General features: G+C 47.7%; 1 protein-coding gene across 1 annotated transcript in view; it reads left to right on the forward strand.

The window, feature by feature from the left end:
* Nucleotides 1-641: 641 nt before the first annotated feature.
* QSOX2 (quiescin sulfhydryl oxidase 2) overlaps nucleotides 642-23,359 on the forward strand; it is a 129,011-nt gene continuing 106,293 nt past the window's right edge. Inside the window, exons 1-5 of the mRNA XM_054997286.1 lie at nucleotides 642-876; nucleotides 5,706-5,806; nucleotides 11,990-12,038; nucleotides 13,092-13,200; nucleotides 20,151-20,241. Of these exons, the coding sequence (XP_054853261.1) occupies nucleotides 642-876; nucleotides 5,706-5,806; nucleotides 11,990-12,038; nucleotides 13,092-13,200; nucleotides 20,151-20,241 (585 nt within the window). The remainder of the gene's footprint in view (nucleotides 877-5,705; nucleotides 5,807-11,989; nucleotides 12,039-13,091; nucleotides 13,201-20,150; nucleotides 20,242-23,359) is intronic.

Raw genomic sequence — 23,359 nt, forward strand, 5'->3', positions numbered from 1 at the left:
TGCCACTCCCCCCCCCCCCCCGCCCCAGATGGCCACCATTGAAGACGCCGCAGCACAGAGAGGAGCACTTTGCAACCCTGGCTCAAGTGCCCGGCGGCAGCCTCGCAGCGCTTCTGACAGAAGACCAATCGAGTCACGCGATGAATCCCCTCCGGAGGCCGGATCCCCGCGTCTGCCCGTCCCGCTCGGTTTCCGCGCCTCGTCCAGGATTAACTCAGCGGGCCGGGCCGGGCCGTTCTCCGGCGCAGCCGCTGAGATCAGCGCGCTCCCTTCCGCCGCGCGCTCCCGGCGCCTCCCGCCTCCCCTGCAGGGCCTCCGGCGCTCCCCCGCCCCCGCCAGACAGGCAGGCCCGCGCGCGGCCGGCTCTTAGCAACGGGACAGGGCGTGGCGTAATGCCAGCCAATCGGCCGGCGCTCCGCCCCCTCCCGCGCTCGCCGCCGCGGAGCGCCTCGTGATTGGACGGCCTCGGATGGAGAGCCACACTGGGGCAGGGCGGGGCCGTCCGGCCTGGCCGAGGAGAATCCGCCAATGGTCGCGGCGGAGGGGGCGGGGCTCGAGCGGCAGGCCCGGGTATTGGGCGAGGGCCGCGGCGCCGCCCCTCCGCCTGCGAGCCGGCCGGCGGTTGCTAGGCGACGGGCGGCATGGCGGGAGCGGCGGGGCTGGGCTGGGGCCTGGCGCTGGCGGCCTGGGCGCTGGCGGCGGCGGCGCGGCTGTACGAAGCGGGCGCGGGCCCCGTGCGGGTGCTGGAGGCGGGCTCGGTGCGGGCGGCGCTGCGGGGCTCGTCCTCGGCCTGGCTGGTGCAGTTCTACAGCTCGGCCTGCGGGCACTGCGTGGCCTTCGCGCCGGCCTGGCGAGCCCTGGCCGCCGACGTGCGAGGTAAGCGGGCGCCCGGCTGTGGCGGCCTGGTGCTGGGGGCGAGGCGAGCGGGCGCGCCTTCGCCCGCGCCCGAGGGCGGCGGAGCCGCTTCGGCCTGCGGAGCCGCTTCGGCGCAGGGAGCCCGGGCTCTTGACAGCTCGCTCCTTGGGAAGCTGGTTGGTTCTCTGGCGGATGCGGATCCGCCTTCTCCTTAGGCCACCGCCCTTCGGCGCCTCTGACAGTCTTTTGACCTATAAATCAAATCAAATGTATTATTACGGTCATAGATCAGCAAGTAAGATAGAATACATAGTAACACTTATGGGTAAGTAAAACAGCCGGATATTAAAACAGTATAGTAAAATGACGCATTAAAATTATTCTCCAACCCGATACTACTTAAAACCTAATCCAGCATAAATACAAAATTGGGAGAACTTCCTTTAGTTAGTAATATAATGTCTCCTACTCTTCATTGACCTATAAAAATTAGGACTCCTGGAAATTTAGCCTTTCTTACTTGGTTAGAATCCCAGTTTTCTTACCATTAAAATCAGGCTCTTAAGATGCGATTGAGGTGCTAGCTAAGAATTTTTTCCCTTCTGGATCTGGAACCTTTTCTCATTTATCTATTTACATTATTTCTCCCCAGAGAAAGTCTCCAAAGCTGTTTATGTCATTTTCTTTTGCTCCATTTTTATTCTCATCACAACCTCGAAAGGAGAGGCAAGTGGTAAGGACCAAGGTGAGCTGCCAGGGCAGAGCAACTCACATGCTTCCAAAACATATTTTTGCAATGGTGGAGGCCTTTTTTAAACACAAGCTGGGATTCTTCACTGCTTTTCACTTGCATGGTGCCTTTGCAGAATACACCTCTAATGGTCATTCACATTGTTTGGGAATCCGCATGTTGGAGGCAATCTGGGATGTTTAGACATTACCAAGTTCAATGGGACTTCTAGCAGTAATGAGCGATACCAAAAGTGACAATTAATTGTCATTCATAAAATGGCATGATTTCTATCAATGTTATTTATTTATAGTCTACCTTTCTCACTGGTTTCACTCATGCAGTGTGAGTAAAAATACAATATAGTCATCAGCTAGGACATTCACTGAGCAAAGCAAAATAATCAACAATAGTTAAGACATTCAGATACAATGCGGAATGGTAGCAGAATATGCTTAAATAAGCATAAAGCCAAGCACAGAGATGAAACCTATCTAAAACTCAACTAGTTTCCATGGCATGTTTAGCAGTGTGGAAACTCCGTAGTAGGCACATGACATCAGCACACAGTACCTGTCCTTACCAATGCATCTCTCTGAGCCGTTTCGCCAAATATATCATTGATGCTTCTAAACCACCAGTGTAAATGAGAACAAAGCCTGTAAATGAATTAAACAGGAGCGTGGTTGCCTTTTCCTTTCAGTTCCTTTGTGATCTCTAAACCCTTTGCATCACAGATGGCGCACTTTAACCAAGCGTTTGTCTAGAGATGGGCCTGCATTGTTCTGATCCATTTGTGCCCACTTTACATTGCATCTGTTCTTTGTTGTTTGACTGTCTGAGATAAGTGGAAGAGAAGAAAGCAGCAGTAATGAATCATGAATGAGGCAGATAACTGAGCCAGCCTTGGTTTACTTGCATTTTCTTGGTCAAAGTAGCCAGTTGTCTCTTGTGTGCCTGCCTGAATGCCTTCCAATATCCTCAGAGGTTCTAGTAGGTCCTGTGGTGCCCCTTCAGCTGTCAGCATCTTATGGATTACAGAAAAGTCTGTCATTAAAAAAAAATCAAGGAAAGATGCATGGTGTGAGTTTTGACACTGATAACATTTTCCAACTTCCCATGTCGTGGAAGCAAAAATATTTCTCCCCCCCCCCAATTCTTTGACTAATTCTGCTCCAGGGCAATGTAATGGTCAGAGTGAGATCAGTGAGGATCCAAGATCACTAGGATCAGTAAGATCCAGGTTCAAATCCTACTCAGGCATGAAACTCTTGGGCTAGCCACTGTCTCTCTCGGCCTCACCCACCTCAGAACAGGGTTGTGATGGTGAAGTGGAGGACTACAGGTGCCCCTTTCCAGCTCCTCAGATGTGGCCGATTCTGTGAGCCAAAGTCTCTGGGACTTGTGTTTTATCAGACAGCAGTGTACCTTCCCAATACATGTACTCAAAGGCCACATGACAAGCCTCTTTTGAAACAAGTATTCATGACATGACACAGGTCTAGTTGTTTACAAGGACGCAGAGAGGAGGGCAGTGGGGTCAGTGTTCCTGGGGCCTGCCCTTGAGGCGCTATGAAGCGGGAATCCTGCATTCAGTGAATGTGTTGCAGCAGGGTTTTTGAAAAAAACTTCCATGCACTTTTGCACTGCAGCCACTAGGGGCAGAGCAGAGCAAACAGATCTTGGTGATTTTTGCTGCCCTTTTCTAGTCAGCAGGTTTTGTTAGAAAGCTCTCTGTGGCTGCAAAGTACGAGGCTGATTTTATTCTTATAAAAGGCACACGGCATGTAGTTATCTTACAGTCATTTTCCCAGAAGCGTTTAAAATATTGTTGAGTGATCCGACTGCTTCCTCTGCATCTTTAAATATGCTGCTGAATTATTAAAGTGTGTGGGAAGAAAGGAGATGGCAGTTTTTTTTTAATCTTGAGGGAAAGGAATTCTGTGCATCTCCTAAAACATCACCCTAATTACTCTTTAAAAAGAAAACAAAAAGGAAAAAAATGGAAATATGGGGAAATTTGTGCAACACTTTCTTATCAAGCCTAAACTTCCTTTTACTGCTTCACCAGCATAAAATGCATACTTGATAGTATAATTAGCATATAAATTCTATCAATATGCCAATTAGTACACATTTATAGGTACAAATCTCTTTGTTTCCTACAAAAAATTGTGAATACTTGAGCTGCGAGCTGCTGCAGCCTCTGGTACCTTATAACATGTATCTTAGCTTTTCCTATCTAAGAAGCAGGAAAAAATAAATCTAGACATAGAAAGCAACTTTTGAAATAAACAAAAAGAAAGTATTATTTGGACAGAAGCCATTGGCAATATTTCCAGGAATTTTAGATCTCTGTACTCACTTCCCACTTGCACCCTGGCTAGATGCCGTCACCAGAAGCTGCTTGATACTGAATCAGCTTACTGGTCTGTCATTGTCAGTATAGTCTGCTATGACCGGCAGGAGCACTCTAGGATCTCAGGGAGAGGTCTTTCACATCACCGGCTACTTGATCCTTTTAACTGAAGCTAATGATTGAACATGGGACCTTCCGTATGACAAGCAGATCCGCCGAGCCTCAGCCCCTGCTGATGCCCCTGCCTAGGCAAGAATGGCATTCTCTTGAACTGTCTGCCTTGAAGAAGCATAGCATGTGTGTCCAAAGCAAGGCACGGTTCTCTAATGATTCATAGGGATACTACCGCTTGGACCCAGAATAATGTTTCCACAAGCTCAAGATGTCTTTCTCCCACAGAAACATCAGTATGGATGGAAGCATCTGCTCCTGCCATACCTGGTCAACAATCATGTACTTTTTGGTCCCTGAGCGAAGATCTGCTGCTAGGTGTAGGTTACCAGAACAGCAGTCGGTAGCGTAGTGTTTCCTTGGTGCCTCTTGCCCTTGAGGAAACAAGGGCTGCAGAGCAGAGGAGGTGATATCTTTGTGGGGATCTGCTAGTGTTTTAAGCTGATGGAAATCTGTTGACAAACTAAACTCCTCTGGATTTGTAAGTTCAGAAGTAAAAAGGTCATCCTAGTAAGATGTGATAAAAACCCTCCAGGCTCAAAGCTTTACACTGGGAATATACTTGAGAGCCAGTGAGGCATAGTGGTTAAGAGTGTTAGATTAGGATCTGGGAAACTCTGGGTCACATCCCTGTGCTACAGTGTAAGCTGGCTGGGTGATCTTGGGCCAATCGTGCACTCTCAGGCTAACCTACTTCACAAGTTTGTTGTGAGGGTCAAATGGAGGGCAGAGGATGATGTAACTCGCTGTAGGGAACAACTGGAGCACATGCTCACTGGTGATACTGAGGTGGCCAAAGAGATGGCAAAAGTAACTCCCGCACTGGGAGGGGCTGAAGGCATTGGCCCATCTTCCCTTCACACAGGCCTCTGAAAGGGAGAACAGTGGGATTCAGGCTGCTGGGGTACTCTTGTTAGATTGCTCCCTCAGCTTTTTGATCTCTCTGGGTACTTTGGGTCAAGAGCAGAACATCCGCAACCCAATCCTTGGCCTGGGGCTTCGGGGTTTTGTCTAGACCAGGATGCACTCCCTAGGCTCTGCCCTCTGTTTCCCTTCTTGTGAGGCTTCCACCCTTGGCGAGCCTTTCCTCCCCCTGGGTTACTAAAGCAGGGCTGTCTAGTGCCCCTTCTGCCTCTGCAAGGCCTGTATGGGCTGCCAGATGCCTGGCAGCTGATTGGTGCCACTGATCTGGGCAGCTTGGGCCGTGGCATCATTGCAGAAAGTGCCTACGGAAGCAGGGCTGAAAAGCTGCTTGGTGAGAGGAGCACCGTTGACTCCAGTCCCTCTGGGGGGAACTCCTGGTGATACGACAAAGGACAGAGCTGGGTGGGGGGAGGCGCTCCATCCCAGATTCCAGACAACCACTTTGGGGAGAAAGGCAAGTATAAATGAAGTAAATTAACAGTGAAATCCTAAGCAGAGTTACTCCAGTCGAAGCCCATTGAAATCAGTGGGCTTAGACTGGAGTAATTTTGCTTAAGATTTCACTGTAAAGATTTCACGTTTCATGTGTTCGTTGTCTTTGTAGAAGTGGAGTAGGGCTGTGCTGTTATGCAGAAAGGCAAGAATAAATCTTCTGTTTGTTTTCAGAATGGGACTCTGTAATACAAATTGGTGTGCTGGATTGTGGTGATGAAGAAAACTATGAAGCTTGTAAAGAGTATGGAATTCAGTACTATCCAACTTTCAGAGTAAGCAGCTTCACACCTGAAGAGGAGTTATTTTTGTTCTTACTTTATTCGATCAGGGTTTAAAGATGAGTTTCTCCCCACCGCCGCTTAAATTTTACCTCACAAACAAGTTGTGGTGACTATATGACCCACTTGCCAGCCACCCTGGTTGCTGTGTGTAAAGTATGTCTTTCTCACAAAGAGGACATAAGATTTCAACTAATTTTATTGGAGACCAAAAGGTTGGATTACAAGGGTAACTGGAGAGTAACTATTACTTACAGACAACCAGGCTTAGAGCATACAGCTAACTGCAGCCACCATGCTACAGCAACAGGAAATATGGCTTAAATGCCATTATTTACAGAATTATCCCATACACCATGTGGCGGAACAGGCGCTGGCTCTCAGTCCAGGCAACTGAGCTGCCGTCAAAGGCCTGCTAGCCCCGCTATCCGCCTCCCACCGTCCCTGGTGGGCGTGGCTCACACTCTCCGTCGCTGCCACCACTCACTGATTTGTACACCGCCTGACAGAGGGGCAGTGAGACCCCTCTGGCTGAATTTCTGTACTGGGAATTACCTGATCTTTGGTTGGGCCCTGGAGAACTGGCAACCCACCAAGGTCTAGCTGTATCAGTTTCTCCCGGGCTCCCTCCCTTCTTGTCACGTGCCAAGTGGGGGAGGTTATGTAGTCAGAGCACCACAAGGTTCTTTATATTCAAAAAGTATAATTTAATAACTATGTACAGAGCACTTGCACACAAAGCAGGTAAAGCTACAACACTTAAGTATAGACCCCCCTTTTCAGAACCCCTAGGGCAGAAAATCAAACAGAAGAGAACCGCCGTCTGCTTTCCCTACCATACTGTTCCGTACTCTACCTTAAGGGGGTGGTGGTCTCAGGGAAGGTTCCCCCTTTCTTTCCTTTCTGCTGCCTCCCAGGCCCTCCACATTTAGGGCCTAGGCACTCTGGTTCCACCCAACAGCAGGAGCCTCTCCTTCTTCAACCAAGAAGGCGACTGACTTCCCCTCAGGATGGGCTGGGTATTTCTGTGGAGGCTGCCCCACCCCTTATTTTTCCTGCACTTTCTTGGCCTGGGGCAGCTGGGAGCTGTAGTCCAGGAAGAAGGGCGTCCCCTACCAAGACTCCTGCAGGCCCCTCCCTGGCACTACAACCCATTAAACCTCATGAGGAACATTTTTTTTCGTTACACACCACACTACCCTTCTTTGTAATTTGTATTTTCTGTAGTTTCTTACAAATTCAACCCATCGCTGCGTTGCAGTTCTGCCTTGGTAGAAAACATGCCTTAGGAGATTCTGTTTCATTTCTGAGTGTTTTTACTTTTTCTCCATCAAGTTGTCTTATGAACAGCTCCATGATTCCTTTAGGCTCTTCTGGGAATTTCCCTTTGCTATGATCACGGGTTTTATGTCTCAAGTTACGTAATAGAGTTTGCCAGAGATTGATATGAGTATCTCTGTATTACTGCCCATTCACCTCTGGACCCAGTGCTCTTTGGTCCTTTGTTCTCACATCTGTCCTCCCCAGCAGGTCAGAGTAACCAACATGGAAGAATCATGGCCTTTGCTTTGGTATCTAAGTCTGTAACCACATCTTGTGTGGATAGGGGACAACATACTGCACACAGAAGCAGTATGGTGGGGACTACATGCCTTCCCAAAGGTTTCTAGATGAAATGTATCCATGAGTATTATAATTTAAAGCAGTATAGCTAGCGCTTCTCATTTTATATATTTACAGGCTTCATTTACACTTGTCTTTAGCCCCAGTGTTCTTCTTTCCTTCATTTTATCTTCCCAACTACCCTGTGGGGTGTTAGGCTGAGTGTGTGTCACTGGCTGCAGCATTGAGGAGGGAAGAAAAATGTTATTAGCTACTCTGGGCCACCATGGGAGAAAATGACATGTAAATAGTTAAGGGTATTAATTTTAGTAGAACAATTGATCATTATCAGGTTTGAAACTTACATAGTTTATAAACACAATTTTATTTTGAACTAATGACAGAAGACTTATTCCAATGTTAGCTTTCTATCATTCTGAATGATTCACTGTTTTCTTCTTTGGCCTATCCTGGAAAACCAGGGTAGGGTAGGTTTGAAAAGTAAGAAAGAAAAGAAAACTGAAATGAGGACTATCCAGGTCAATAAAACAAACCATTAAATATTACTGCACCCCACAAAACCCCCTCCCCTATCAACATGGATTTGAGCATCAACAGATATTTTTACTTGTGGGGAAAGCAGACAATTAATTTAATAATAAATAAAATAATAAATACCTGATGAATTCCTGTGTTTAAACTCATTTTTCTTCCTCCGCTTATTCCAAATTTGCCCCATACACCAAAATGGAAATATGTTTATTCTATAGAAGATCTTATCAGGACTTGCTGTTGGTATTATTTTTAAGGCTTTTTTGTGGCGGTACTCACAAGTACCTTTTGGGGGGCTCTCTCAAGTCCTGAGAGGGGAATTGATGGAAATCAGTGCAATCTAATATACAAGTACTGGTAACTTCTTTAAAAACAAAAAAAGCTGTGGACTGTTTTTATTGGTAATGTTTTACTGAAGATGCGTTTAGCAAGCAAAACAGTATCATCATAGTAAAATTAGAATAGAATCCGCCCTTCATGAGAGCATATAAACTTATTAGAAAAACTACTACTGTGGAAGAAGTATCTATTCGGTCTCGGTAAATAGAATATGGGAAATTATGGTAACAGATGAAATTTCCTCATACTTGAAAGGAATGGAAAACCCTACCCTAACCCAACTTTTAGAAAAAGTGTATTTTTTCATACTCTAAATGTTGAGCGAACATTCTCAAGCAGGTCTTGGAACAAGTTCTGTTTTTTTTTCCAGTGGGGCTTACACTCAGGAAAACATTCTTAATATTGCAGTCTAAATCTTATATATAAATTTTATTTATGTATATACTCTCCATTCTTTGGTTTACCCAAAGAATCTTATATACTCTCCATTCTTCGGTTTACCTGAATCGGGAAAAAGATTCAGAATAAAGCCATTCCTAAAGCAGAAAGCCACTTTGGAAATCGCGATTCGTGTCGCTTCGGGTATGCTTAAGAAAGATTCAGCCATTATTTTCAATGGGGAACATGCTCCTGGACTTTCCGGGAGATGGGGGGGGGGATTTTCTTTCCTAAGCATACCAAACTTGGTGAGGACCTTCTCCTAACTCTCCTCTAACAAGCCCCCAAGTTTCAGAATGATTGGACTTCGGGGGGGGCATGTTATGGCCCCCAAAGAAGGTACCCCAATCCTCCACTCTACGATGTATTGTCGAAGGCTTTCACGGCCGGAGAACGATGGTTGTTGTGGGTTTTCCGGGCTGTATTGCCATGGTCTTGGCATTGTAGTTCCTGACGTTTCGCCAGCAGCTGTGGCTGGCATCTTCAGAGGTGTAGCACCAAAAGACAGAGATCTTTGGGGAATGTGTCTTAGCTTCTGCCTTGCTTTCCTAGGAATGAGCTTGCATCAGGGGTGCGTGCCTGTGCTGTGTGGCACCCACCCTGTGCATAAGTGCCCCTGGGAGCAAAGTCTAAAAATTTCTCGTCATAAGGAAGAATGGAGAGTGGCTGGCCACTGGGGGTGATGGAGGATTTTGGCGTGTGTGTCTTTGCTTCTGTTGGGCTGTTGGGGGGTGGATTGTGAGTGGGACTGTGGCTATAGCCATTGGCAGCCACAATCCATGTGTTTCTGCCATGTGGGAGTTTTTCCCACAGTAGAAATATGGTGTGGGATGGAAACCACATTTGGGAGGCCATAAAATGTGAGCCCTTCAAAGTGCAATCTCCCTGAAATGGGGGGGGGCCCTTGGGAGGGGAGGTAGGAGCAGGTCCCCTAAAAACTGGGTGCGTTTTGCTTGAAAAATGCCTCCCCAAGCCACCTAGAAATCCCCCTCATTTTTGCCCATAGGGAATAATGTAGAGTGGAGGATGGTTGTTGTGGGTTTTCCGGGCTGTATTGCCGTGGTCTTGGCATTGTAGTTCCTGACGTTTCGCCAGCAGCTGTGGCTGGCATCTTCAGAGGTGTAGCACCTCCTGAGTAGATACAAATGACCTACATCTCTTCTCTTTTCCACACTGTGACACTGAGAGATCTCTTGTCTCTGGCTAAAGGTAAAGGCACCTTTAGCTCTTCTAAAGTTTTGGTGGCTGGTATTGGTGCAATACTTGAAAGCAGTTGACTTCCTTCTTTCAACCTGTCTTCTGCCGGGAGAGAGGAAACTATAAACTGGATTTGGGGTTTGCTCAAGTCCAAACCCTGACATAAAGTGCATTTCTCCACCTTAGCCATAATGGAGAGTGGAGGGACACCTTCTTTGGGGGCCCATAAAATTGGCCTCTGACATCCAATCTTCATGAAACTTTGAGGATCTTCAAAGGAAAGTCAGGATCAGGTTTCCTCCAAAGTTGCTGGTTTGGTTGAAAAATCCATCCCCCACCTTGGCCCACTGGATAACTCCCAGATTGATTTCCCCATGGAAACAATGGCCTAATTTTACTAAATTAATTCAGTAAAAATTCAAAATACCTGTTTTTTATTTGAAATGCCCAGATTTCACTGAATCGGCCAAAATTTGGTGTTTTAATCCAAATTCCAAACCAAACTGCACACCCCTACTGCTATAGCCCCTATCTATATGAAAATTGAAAGAGCTGTTCTCTGCTGTCTTCCCTCTCTTCAAATTTCTTTGCTCTTAAAAGGCATAAGAAAATTAAGGTCAGAGACAAAGGTCTCCTTAAAAGGTCTCCTTAAAACAAAGAACTTGGAACTGTTAGAGATATTTAAGAAAATCAATGCCAGCTAATATCTCGGCTCTGCTGTGTTCCAAGATCTGTGGACATTTGACCTTAGCTAGTCAGTTGCTACTCTGAAGTTTTTAAATTGTTTTGGTGCTTGTCAGTAAATGAGTTGCTCTTGCTTCTGAAGAAGATTCTTGGACATATGTCTCACTTTCAGAAGGAGTGTTATTACTCCTAAAAAAGCGCAGGAATCTAGCCATATGGGTCAGAAGTGGCCTAGGAGTGATAGGCCTACTTCTGTGTAGATGGGCTTACCTGAGAGCTATTTCTTCAGGTTCCTCACACTGCCTTAAGCTGGAATCTACAAATATTGTACAAATTCAGTAATTCTCCATTCTATGATGAAGGAGAAACTTACAAGCACAATACCTTTTCTCTACTAAAATGCATTTGTGAGTTCCTCAATTGCAACAATTAAGACTAGAGTAAAATATGCAACTCGTTAAAGCAACAACCACAAAATATTTCATCATCTGACTTAAATGGTAAAAGTTCCTTTTAAAAGGAAGGTTTTGCAACATGTACAAAATTGTATGAAAAGGAACCATTATCAATATTGCAACAAAGATATTTCGTCCTCATGAAATTTTCCTGATTGCAGCTTTTCCATAACACCCCCTCCCCATTTTAGGAACGTCTTTCTGGGATGTGTTAGAAGAGGACTTGCAGTCTCCTGCCTTAACTTTTGAGTAATCCAAGAGTCATCTTCCATAAACATCCTCACAAGTTAAGCCTTGGTTTGGAAGGATCTCTAGCTGCAAAAGTGCAACTTTCCTACCTCTGTCCTCCTGCTGCAGCCTGAAATGGGGGACCCCAAGAATAGCTGGGAGGGCATTCGAGGTCTGGCTGCCCCACCCTCACCATGGATGGAAATTTTAGACAGGATCCAGCCCCAGTATGTTCCTACCTTAACCATCCATATATATTTGCATATTGTTAAATCTTAAAATCCAGTGTCTCAGTTTTGTTCTGAACGGCTGGAACTTTCTAAGGGCACTGAGGAGTTAACATAACTTAGTCAAAGTATAGGAATTGACAATGCTAGCTGCTTGATCATAGTATTTTACCAGCTGAACAGATCATAGTTGAGGAATCAGTAATGAATCCAGGAGAGTGCAATTGCCCATCATAATTCGAGATGTTTATTCATTTAAAATATGGTTTAAAAATCACATGAGTTTGCTTGAAGAATTATTATTTTGTTCTTGGGCCTGTTCTAGCTCTGTCTCTCTTCTGGATCTAGGTGTCACTTACTAACTGAAGACGAACCAGGAGATTGAGCAAGACAAACTACTGTTAGACTGTGTATATGTATCCTAACCAAAACATCTCCTTTAATCCTTCACACAGTACTTCAGAGCTTTTACAATGCAGTTCTCAACTGGAGAAAACCAGCATGGTAAGACTGTGTGTGTGCTTTCCCATAACATCCAGCACACTGAGGGTCACAGAGTGACTTCTGAGATTTTGATATACTAATCATTCTAAGGGATCAAGGTGGCTTCCAGTCAACTGCCAGGAACAAAGTATTTTAATTATAATCTAAACAGTAACATCTGTTGTCACCAATGTCAGTCTGAAGCCTGAACTACACAATATATGGCTCCACGAGGCAAGTTGGGGTTGCCTTGCCTTGACTCACATTCCCTGTAGCCACATGGCAGCTATGGAGAGCTTATTTCACCAAGCCCCGCAAGGCTGAATTTGGATTGTGACTGCGCTGCAGGAGCCAAAGGGGCTGCAGCCCACCCCTGCACGATTTTCCCAACTCAAAAGGAATCTGGGATGCTGTTTGCCCTCTTGTAGTGCTCGGTGAAATAGTTCGAGCCATTTTGGTTTGGGAAAATGTTGAGGGGCTGTAGCCCCTTCTCTCCCTGTGCTTCGGTCCCAATCCAAGTAGGGACTGTAGCACTTGGGAAAATAAGTTCCCTGCAGCTGTCAAGTGGCTGCAGGAATGCAGGTTGGGCTGGGAGAACCTCACTGCTACTTGTGGAGCAGTGGGTCTTGTCTTGTAGTTTGGACCTAAAAAAGGAATCCCAAGTAGATCAAGTCAGAATCCTACTCAAGTTTTTTTCAATGGGGTTTACTTCCAGAAAAATGTGAATAACTGTAAGTTTATTGGAATAAAGTTTTCTGCCTGTTGCATTGACTCTGGCAGAACTTCCCTGAGAATGCCATAAACGGTCCCCACTCATCCTACTCTGATACTCCTGCTTCAAACTGTTAGGCAATATCAAGTGATTCCAGTATTTGCTTAACCAGGAACAGTTCTTTGAGCCCTTCCAGAATGTGATGGTTCCTCGCTGTCATTCCCAAATGTGTCCAGAACTCACTGTGTGATCCTCAGACGCTTGTGGGTAGATTGCTGCATTTGTAAGCAATGGGTATCCTGTGGGGCTGTGGAAGTCTTAGGTCAGAAACCAGCATATATGGACGTCTCTTCTCTTTGTAGCAGGTGCAGATCGGGAACTTCAGATGGTCCGTCAGACGATGATCAACTTTCTGCAGAACCATTCACAGGAAACAAAACCACCTGCGTGTCCCCCTTTGGAACCAATTCTGTAAGGTCTTGCTCAGAATATAGGGCTGGTGGTAGGGGATGTTTGTCAAACAGAAGATGTTAACAAAATATTGACAAATTTTCTTTGCACCAGTAACTTTTTTCCCCTTAAAAAAGAAATACAGAAATGTTGAGGGAAAGCAAAATACACGCAATACTTACACCTCAATCCTAAGGGGAGGGGAGAAAAAGTACTTAGGGAGCCAAGCAGTAGGCGTGTTGCCTTCTTATGGCAACGTAAGTCAGAGTTACGCTAGCATAGCGCTCCAGTGCCGCCAAGGAAGTTCTTGGCGCAGGCTGCAGATAGGAGGCTGGTATATGTCCCTGCAGTGGCACGAGAAGGGTGGACCCAGTGACGTGACCAGAGTTAGTTGGCTCATGGGAATGCCTCTTGACTATGCCAGAAATTTATTTCATGAGAAAGACAGTGTAGCCCATAGGCTACATTCTCCACACTTTGACACTGAGAGATCCCTGTCTTTCGGTGCTACACCTCTGAAGATGCCAGTCACAGCTGCTGGCGAAACCTCAGGAACTACAATGCCAAGACCACGGCGATACAGCCCGGAAAACCCACAACAACCAATAGCCCATAGGCTGTTGGGCAAATTGAACGTCAACAGTACAGGCCTGCCCAGAAGGCCTGGCGCTGTAGAGAATGCTGACTACAGTCTAAACCAATCACCTGCCCCTGTGGTGGCCACCCCCCCAACCCCAGCACCTAGTCAATTACCCCCCTTGCCCTACATAGACTCTCGCCAGATGCCACAGAACCCATTAGATAGGGCACACAGCATGGCACTCTGTCTCAGAGCTTCCTGCTATGCAGACTTTGCATGGATAGCTGGAAAAGTACAGGATGGAGGCTTTGCAATACTAGATGATCTGTTAGCCCTGATACCCCAAGGGGAGAGCAGAGTCCAGACTGTGTGGCTAACACGTTTAATTGCAGATCCCTAACAGGTACCCTGTTTCCAGAGGATATGCTTGACAGGGCAAGGATGCACTAACAGGTAAGCAAGAGGTGAGAATCTGGTTGCCTTGCACCAGACAGCGCCGTCTTCCTTCCTCTGTTCCTATTGCCTGGGTCTGGGTGCTGCCTCTGTAATGCTCCAATCCACTTCTGGTTTGTGAGGCCACCCTTCCCGGCACCATGGCCCATGTCATACAATGAGCAAGTCTCCCAGAGAAGTGTACCCAGGAATGCTGCTGGGGGGAGGGACAGGGACAGTATTTGCCCTGCCCGGGGCTGTCAACTCACTCTTCTGCCAAAAATCTGCCCTCCTTGAGAGAAGGACAGGCCACAGCTTTTGGTCACAGTGCCTGCCAGCTGACCCACTGTGCTCGGTGGATCAGCTGTCCAAGGAACCTTGGGACTCATTGCCTTGCAGGATCAGAGCTCTGTGTAGTGCTGGCAGTAGCACGTTGACCACTGGCTGCCTTCAAGCTGTTCCTCGCAGGATTGGTAAGTGTCATTCGTTGGGCAATGGCATCTGCCTCAGAGGGGTCTCCTGGTGAAGGCTGCTCATGAAGATGCGCCACTGGATCCTGCTGGGGTCCAGAGGCATGGATGTGCCCAGCGCCATGCCTCTGTTACTTTACGTTGCTGCCCATGACTTTGTGTTTTGCATTCATCTAGGTAGTGATTCCTCTGGGGCTACCCGGCCCCTGACTCTCCCTGCTCCTCTGCCTGACTGGTAATTCCAGCTCACCTACTGGTGTATCCTTCTTCGCCAGCTCGCCAACCTAGATGTATGCCTCACTCAGAAGCAAGTTGCTCGATGCACAGCTTATCCAGTGTTCACAGGGGCCCTGGGAGCAGCTCTCCATGCCACAGGAGCTACAAGGGAGTTGGCTACTTGTTGCTTTGGACATCTCTATGATTTGCTATTCAATAAAGTGGATTGCTCTACCACTGTGTTCCTGTCTGTTTGGTCGTGCCGTGCTGATACTACCTCCATGGCCCTCCTTGCCCGCAACTTCTTTCCCACTCTGTGGACTGCCCTGAGGCTTGTCCCATCACATGCCCAGGAGTGAGAGCTCAGAGAGGCCTATAGTGGGATGGCCGTGAGTGGACCGTGATAGCACCACTGGACCTCTGTGTCATTCAGATGCGATACATAGCAGTGGTGTAGTGGCAACTCAGAGGAGGACCTGGACTTCTTTCCATCCCTCCCATACATACTTCTGACTGCTGCATGCATGAGGAATGGGCCACTGGGTGGGCTGAGCAGGTGGGCAACTGCCCTTGGAAGAGGGGGGCCTGGATCCTACACCCTCACATGGCTTCGGATGAGTCAAACAGTTCAGTGGCCCTGCTGCCATATGTGCTTCTTTACTAGCTCATGTTCAGTGGTGTCCTGGGCATTATGACTTGCCACCCCTGCCTCCTGTGGCTCTTTGGCCAGGTCTCTGGCCAAGGGAAGCAGTGTCAGCTCCATACTGTGGAACATGGTACAGGTGGCAAACAGCTTGGGCAGGGAGGCAGATTGAATTCCACTGTCCAGGAGTTCCTGTGATGTGTGGCCCTGACTCTGTATTTCCCTGTGTGCAGGTGGCATGGCAGTGACATACATTGGCATCAGTGATGGCCAGCACCAGCCTAACTGGACCAAGGCTGAGAAGGTGCTGCTGTATGGGCTAGTGGTAGAGCATGGCAGTGTGGCCCTCGCCGCTGCTAGGGGCGGCTTGGCTACTGCTTGCTGCTAAACTTTCTGGTGGATGGCAGCAAAGCAAGTGTCTGCCCTGGACCGTGCTGCCTGGATGGAGATGTCTGCTCTGCATTGCTGAAATGACTCCTTTGCCCTGGCTGGAAAGTGCTTGTGTACCCTCATGGCCCAGGGCATCTTGTACAAGTGGGCAGGGGCGAGTGTCTGCCCCTTTGCGAAGGCCATCATGTTCACAGTGATAGCTGTTGTGGTGGGTAGCTGAAGGACTGGTTCTTGTCTGGTGGAGGTATGGCCTTGTGGCTGTGACACATTCATGGGGTGGGGTGGGTATTCTGACCCCTTGGTTCTTTTGTCACCTACTCATCTCCTGTGCAGGAGTTGTAAGGGGCTGTACAGACCTTCTAGTCCAACCCCCTGCCCGATGCAGGATGAGCCTAAAGCAAATCTGACAAATATTCATCCAGCCTCTTCTTGAAAACTGCCAGTGAAGGGGAGCTCACCACTTCCCTAGGCAGCTGATTCCACCTTTGAACTACTCTGACCGTGAAGAAGTTTTTCCTAATATCCAGCCGGTACCTTTCTGCATGTAATTTAAGCCCGTTGCTTCGAGTCCTATCTTCTGCTGCCGACTGAAACAGCTCCTTGCCCTCCTCCAAATGACAGCCGTTCAAATATTTAACGAGAGCAATCATGTCCCCCCTCAATCTCCTCCAAACTAAACATTCCTAGGGCCCTCAGCCTTTCCTCATAGGGCTCAGTCTCCAGACCCCTGACCATCCTCATTGCTTTCTTCTGCACCTGCTCATTTTTGTCCACATCCTTTTTGAAGTGAGGCCTCCAGAACTGCACTCAGTACTCCAGGTGCGGCCTGACCAAGGCAGTATAGAGAGGGGCTATGACCTCCTGCGATTTCGATGCAATTACCATTTTGATACAACCCAAGACCGAGTTTGCCTTTTTTGCCACCGCAAATATTAACAGTCAACTCTTACTCCAAGATCTCTTTCATATACACTACTACCCAGAAGTGTATCCCCTATCCTGTATTTGTGCTTCACAGTTTTGTGGCCCAGGTGTAATACTGTGCGCTTACCTATATTGAATTGCATCCTGTTCACAACCACCCACTTTTCCAGAGTATTCAGGTCTTGTGGAATTTGAACTATTATCTTCTTGGGTGTTTGCCACTCCTCCCAATTTGGTATCATCAGCAAATTTAATGAGTGGCCTGTTTACCCCTTCATCCAGATCATTGATAAAAATATTGAAAAGTACTGTGCCCAAAACCGAGCCCTGTGGCACCCCACTGGACACCTTCCTCCAATCTGATGAAATGTCATTGACCACCACTGTTTGGGTACGGTCCTCTAACCAGTTCCCTTTCCACCGAACTGTCCTGTAGTCCAGTCCGCACTCTTCCAGTTTACCCATTAGAATGTCATGCGGAACCTTATCAAAAATTGTGCTGAAATCCAGGTAAATCATGTTGACAGAGTTCCCACGATCCAGTAAGCTCATCACTTGATCAAAGAAGGAAACCAGGTTGGTCTGACAAGATGAGTTGGGGACAAAACCATGTTGACATCCCCAGATCACTAAACCATCCTTCAGATGCTTACAGATCGATCCCTTTAAAATCTGCTCTAATATCTTCCCAGCAACAGAAGTCAGACCAGCCTGTAGTTTCCCGGGTTGTCCTTCTTCCCTTTCTTAAAGATTGGGATAACATTCACTCTTATCCAATCTTGTGGCACATCCCCAGTCCTCCAGGAGGCCTTGAAGATGATGGACAGAAGCTCTGCAAGTTCTCTAGGAAGTTCTTTGAGGACTCTTGGGTGCACACCATCCGGCCCAGGGGACTTGTATTCGTCCAGTGCAGCCAGGTGCCTCTCCACAACCTCTCTGTCAATGTCAACTAGCCACCCCCTGTCCTGTCTTCTACCATCTCTAGATGGGCTCCAAGTTCTTCAGGGAGAAAACAAGAGGCAAAAAAGTCCATTTAAGCCTGTCTGCTTTTTCTCTGTCCTCCATCAGAGTTTCTCCTTCTTCTCCCAACAGCAGTCCAGTTGCCTCTTTTACCTTGTGTTTGCTTCTCACATATCTGTAGAAGTTTTTCTTATTGTAGCGAGCACCCCTGGCCAGACCCAGCTCATACTGAGCTTTAACTTCTCTGATAGCTGATCTGCAGTACTTAATAACCCTCATATATTCCTCTTTAAATATCTGTCCTCTCCATTTCCTGAACATTTCCCTTTTCTCCCTTAGCTTATTCTGGAGCTCTCTGTTCATCTACATTGGTTTCTTAAAGCCCTTACCATGTTTCTGTCTTGCTGGAATGAGGGCTTGAGCTTGTAAAAGCTCATGTTTGAAAAGAGCCCACCCTTCACTCGCTCCTTTTTCTTCCAGCACATTCCCCCACGGAATGACTCTCATCAAGCCTCTGAGTTAGTTGAAATTGGCCCTACGAAAATCTAACCTATGAGTCTGACTACGAACTTCCTTGGTCCCCCAGAGCAACTGGAATTCAAGGAGGACATAGTCACTTCCCTCTAAGTTCTCCACCACCTTCACCCCATCTACCAATTCTTCCCTGTTGGTTAATATTAAGTCGAGTATGGCTGAGCCCCTTGTGACTTTCTCCACCATTTGAAAAAGGAAATTATCAGCCAGGCAGGTCAGGAAGTTGCATGTTTCTTGTTGCTTTGCTGAGCTTGTCTCCCAGCACACATCGTGGAAGTTGAAGTCACCCATAATTATAAGGTTCTGATGTCTGGATACTCTACCAATCTGTTCAAGGAGGGCAGCATCCATTTCCTCTCCCTGGTCAGGCGGTCTGTAGCAGACACCAACAACAATACCTTTTATCCTTCCTCCCCTTATTTCCACCCATATACTTTCCACTGGGCTGTCAACCACATTCTCCAGAACTTGCTGACAATCAAGCCCTCTCCTCACATACAATGCCACTCCGCCTCCTCTTCTACCCTTCCGGTTTTTCTTGAACAACTCATACCCATCCACTACCACATCCTCTTGATGACCCTCTGTTCCATGTGGTTAGCAATTTAGCAGTGGCGGCTGGAGATTTGTCACAAGGAGTGAGATGCTGTATCCTGAGTCAGCAATGCATACCCCCTTCCCACCAATCCCTTCTGTCAGATGCCCTGTTCCTGCTTGTACCTTTACATGTGCACGGTGACTTGGACCCAAGCTGTGTGACCCTTGGGGTGGGCCATGTTCTGGGCTGTGCCCCTGCCCACTGATTGGTTCCTAGAGTCCTGTCTATCCTGGCCCTTCTGTTATATCCATGTTGCATTTGGGGGCATCATGCTGTGGTTGCTATGGATGCTGGCATGGACCCCCTTGCAATTCTTCCCGCTGCCTCGAGGTCTCTGCTGAAACCTGTGAGGAGCTGACAGGTGCTGTCATGAGTACACTGGCCGCCTCTGTAGCCCTCAGGGTTGAGCTGCCCCTTTCCTACCAATTCTAAGCTTCTTTTAACTGTTAAACAAGATGGAACGCTAACATATAAAATTGTACCATTTGACATATTTATAGAATTTAAGAGCAGAAATACCTTTTCTTTAAGAAAAATTGCAAGTATATCTAATACTTGAGAAAGAGTTGCAAAGGGCGTTACCCTATGCTAGCATATCATGTATCTTTAATTTTTGACATCTGGTAGGTAGGAAGAGGTAAGCTTTGAAGGTAGAAAATAATTTCTATAGTAAACAAAAGTACATTATTTGGACAGAAACAGTATCATACAGCATCGGTGTATGATCAGCATATTTGGATGTTAATCCTTATAAAAAGGAAAACACCAAATTCTTCGATAATGTAATAGCAAACATTTTATAGCATATTATTACCAAAAATTATGTATATTTAAACAAAAATATTTTTTTTAATGTGATATATGTCTACAGTGTAGACAAGAATAATTGTTATGCGGTGCTGTGGATTGTCTTACATAAAAATTCCCCAGAGAAAATTCCTACTTTGAAGGATGGGCTCTATGACATTATACATTGCTGAGGTCTCTTCCCTTCCCAAACCCCACCGTCCACAAGCTCCACCCACAAAATCTCCAGAAATTTCCCAACCTACAGTTGGCAGGCCTACAAGCGTCACAGGTTTGCAAATGTAATATGTGATAAAAACCAAACAGTTCTTTTAAAGTCCCATTGAAACAAGTTAGACTCTGGTGTACTTTGGGATATGTTGCTAGAATCAGTCATGACCTCATGACATTGTTAAATGGCTATTGTCTTTTTTGTAGGCCAGAAGAAATGTTTTTTCTCTTTGATAAACGTGCTCAGCATTATACTGCCATTATCTTCGAGACTGCGGACTCTTATGTCGGGCGGGAGGTAATGTAAACGTCATCCTTTATTTAAAATACAAAGTAACCTCTTCTTATGTAATACTGTGCATTAGGGGTGTGCGATTCAGGTTTCGAATTCAGGTAAAGTATCCAAATCGGACCTGATTTGCAGTGATTCGGGATTTCCGAATTGGGACCAGCATGCTGGTCCCAATTCGGAAATCCCGAATCAAAGCTTCCCGAAGTGATTCATATCGCTTCAGGAAGCTTCAGGTCAAGGGGTTTAAATTCCCCTTTCCGTGCTGCTTTGCAGCAGCATGGAAAGGGGCATTTAAACCTTGGGATCAGCTGTTTGGCTGAAGAGATCCCCGCCAAGCAGCTGATTCAGCCAGCAGGAGTATAAATGCCCCCTTCCGTGCCACTGCGAAGCAGCACTGTAAGAGGCATCTAAACCCACAGATCAGCTGTAAGGTGGGGAGATCCCTGCCAAGCAGCTGATCCAGGCCTTCTCCACCACCCAGCTGGCCACTGCGGTGGCAGAGGAGGCGACGCGGGACCCGTAGGATCCAGCTCCGGCCTTTCCCGTTGCCCAGTTGGCTGCGGCGGTGGCGGAGGAGGTGGTGCGGGCGGCAGAGGATCCAGCTCCCCATCGGCCACATTCTGGCCTTCTCCGCCAGCCAGGCTGGTCGGCCTCCCGTCTCCCTGCTGGCCAGGTAAGTCGGATGGATGGGCGAGTGTGGGTAAGTGGGTTTCCCGCAGGAGGGTGAGGGGTTTGCTCCCCCTCACTTCAATATGCTCCAAATCTTTACAAAGCATACCAAAGCGAGCTAAATACCAGAATCCCGAAGTGCTACTTAGGGATTATGGTAATTCGGGATTTTACCCAAATCTTTTGGGGGTGCACACCCCTACTTTGCACTTAACATTTTGCTTTTTATGCCACGTTGAGGGAATGACCATAATTGCATAGTTCTATCACATGTTTAGGTGGACTTGGGCAGAATGCTTTTTAAAAGAAACAGGATTTATCTTTGCTCTGATTTCTTACGTTCTTTTTAATATGAAAACAATCTGCTTTTCAGAAACCAAGTTTGTCAAATAATTCCTAGCTTTGTAAACTTTTCAACAACATAGTGGTTAAGTGGTTGGGTTGCAAATCAGTACTCTGCTGGTTCAACTCTCACTCTTTCCATGAGCTCAGCAGGTGGCCTTGGGAAGCCACTCCTCTCAGCTCAGCTCCCCTGCTATACTGTGGGGATAATAATAAAACTGACAATGCAGTCCTGCAGCTGGCACCTAAAGTACCACTTGTCCGCTCCCTAAGGACTTTCGTGGGAGAGCTATGCCGGCGGCCGAGTCTGGCAAGGCGCAGCCAGGAGAGAATGCTCTCTAGTTGCCCTGGCAATGCCAGCAGAATCCACCTATTGCAGGGAGGCTGCAGTTGAAAGCATCATAAGTGGCACTGAAGGGTGTATCCTGCCTGTGGACCAGGACATGTTTGCTCTCTGTCCTACAGAGAATGGGTGCATATGGCAATGACCCCCCCCCGATCAAGCTTGACACACCCCAACAGAGGCTCCTGCCTTGAGAGGAGCCTTGACCTGGGTGGGAGGGAGTTACGCTGAAGGTGCAGACAGGGTGCCCGCCCACCTGCTTTCCCAGTCCCAATTTCTGACAAGGGCAAGGCTGGCAGCTAAAGCACCGTTTGCTTGCAACTTCCCCCTTGCTGCTTCCGCCGCTCCGGGAAACATGCATCCCCTCTTTGAAAAGTAAGACCAGAAAGGCAGCAGGACTCATCGAGGATGAGATTCTTCTGTAGCCCACTCCCCCACCCCAGACAGACACACACAGAGGCAACACTCCAAGTCTCAACCTGCTGCCTATAGTGAATTTGAGGGGGGAAGGAGGGATGGAAGCTGGGCGTGGCTGGAGCCTCCAAGGACACCTGCTCCTTTTGGCAGCACAGCCACGTAAACGCACAGAGGCACCTGGAGCTACTTCAGGACCACCTCATCTGTACTATCCTGGAGCCAGAGACCATTCATTGGGATGCATGAAAAGGGAAGTGGCACGGGGGCTGCTATCATGCAAAGGATGTGGGAATGTGGCCGGGGGGGGGGGGGCGGCTACTGTCATGCACAGGAAAACAGACAGACAGGGAGGGAGTTGTTGTTCCACAAAGACTTTATTCAACTGCCAGAAGTGCAGAGGATGTCTGGATGTGTGTTGCCAACTTCTCTCGCCCGGGTAGGGAGCTGTGCCTCTTTGCACAGCAGTTAGGGCCAGAAGAGCCATTCCTCATGCTGCTTTCTCAGGAGCGGGGCTGACTCACTGGCTGCCTGGGCAACTGTTCCTAGGGCTGGCTCGAATGGCAGTTGAGAAGGATTGCTGGGGGCTGGAAGAGCCATGCTCCTCAGACTCCCTGACAAGTCATGATCTGCCTAAAAGGAAAATGGAGACATGTGTGGTGACAGGCCTTGCTTCGTACAAGCCACAGCCAGATCTGCCACATCCTGGGAAAGTGACCATGGCTGGGGGTGGTGGCAGTGGCTCCATCACCACAGGTGTTGCCTGCAACTAGATGATGGATACCCCTCTGAAAAGAAAGTGCTCCTCGTTTGCATGCGGATGTTCTGCAGCTGCATGGCTGGAGCTCTGATCCTGTGAAGGAGACAGCCATGGGGTTGCACACCTGCCATCGCAGGGGAGTTACAAAAGCAAGCACCAGTCACCCTGAGCCACAGCTGCAATCTCTTCTCTACCTGAGTGAGGAGCCTGACCAAGGGATTCTGAACGGAGCCCCGAGATGGACTACTGGAAGCCCTCCCTAAAACAGCTGACTTGAACATAGCTCCCTGGATGACTGCCACTGTGTAGGCAGGGGCCATACTACCCCTGGCAAGCCTCAACCACAGAGACCAGCATTTTGGGTGTGCATGGGTGAAGGCAGAGGGGAGGCTGGTGTGAATGAGCAACACAGTGAGCTGCCTCCCCAGCTGCTGCTTACCTGTGGGTGAGCTCTCACCCCTCCCTGAGCCAAGACTCAGGAGATGGGTAACCTTCAAGGGAACTCAGCTGGTAGTTGTTAGCCAGACATTCTGGACATGGCTTTCCTCCCATATGTGAGTGAGAGGCACGCCCCAAATTTCACAAAGTTCCCCCTG

Source organism: Eublepharis macularius, chromosome 14 (genome assembly GCF_028583425.1).
Source record: "Eublepharis macularius isolate TG4126 chromosome 14, MPM_Emac_v1.0, whole genome shotgun sequence".
NCBI lineage: Eukaryota > Metazoa > Chordata > Lepidosauria > Squamata > Eublepharidae > Eublepharis > Eublepharis macularius.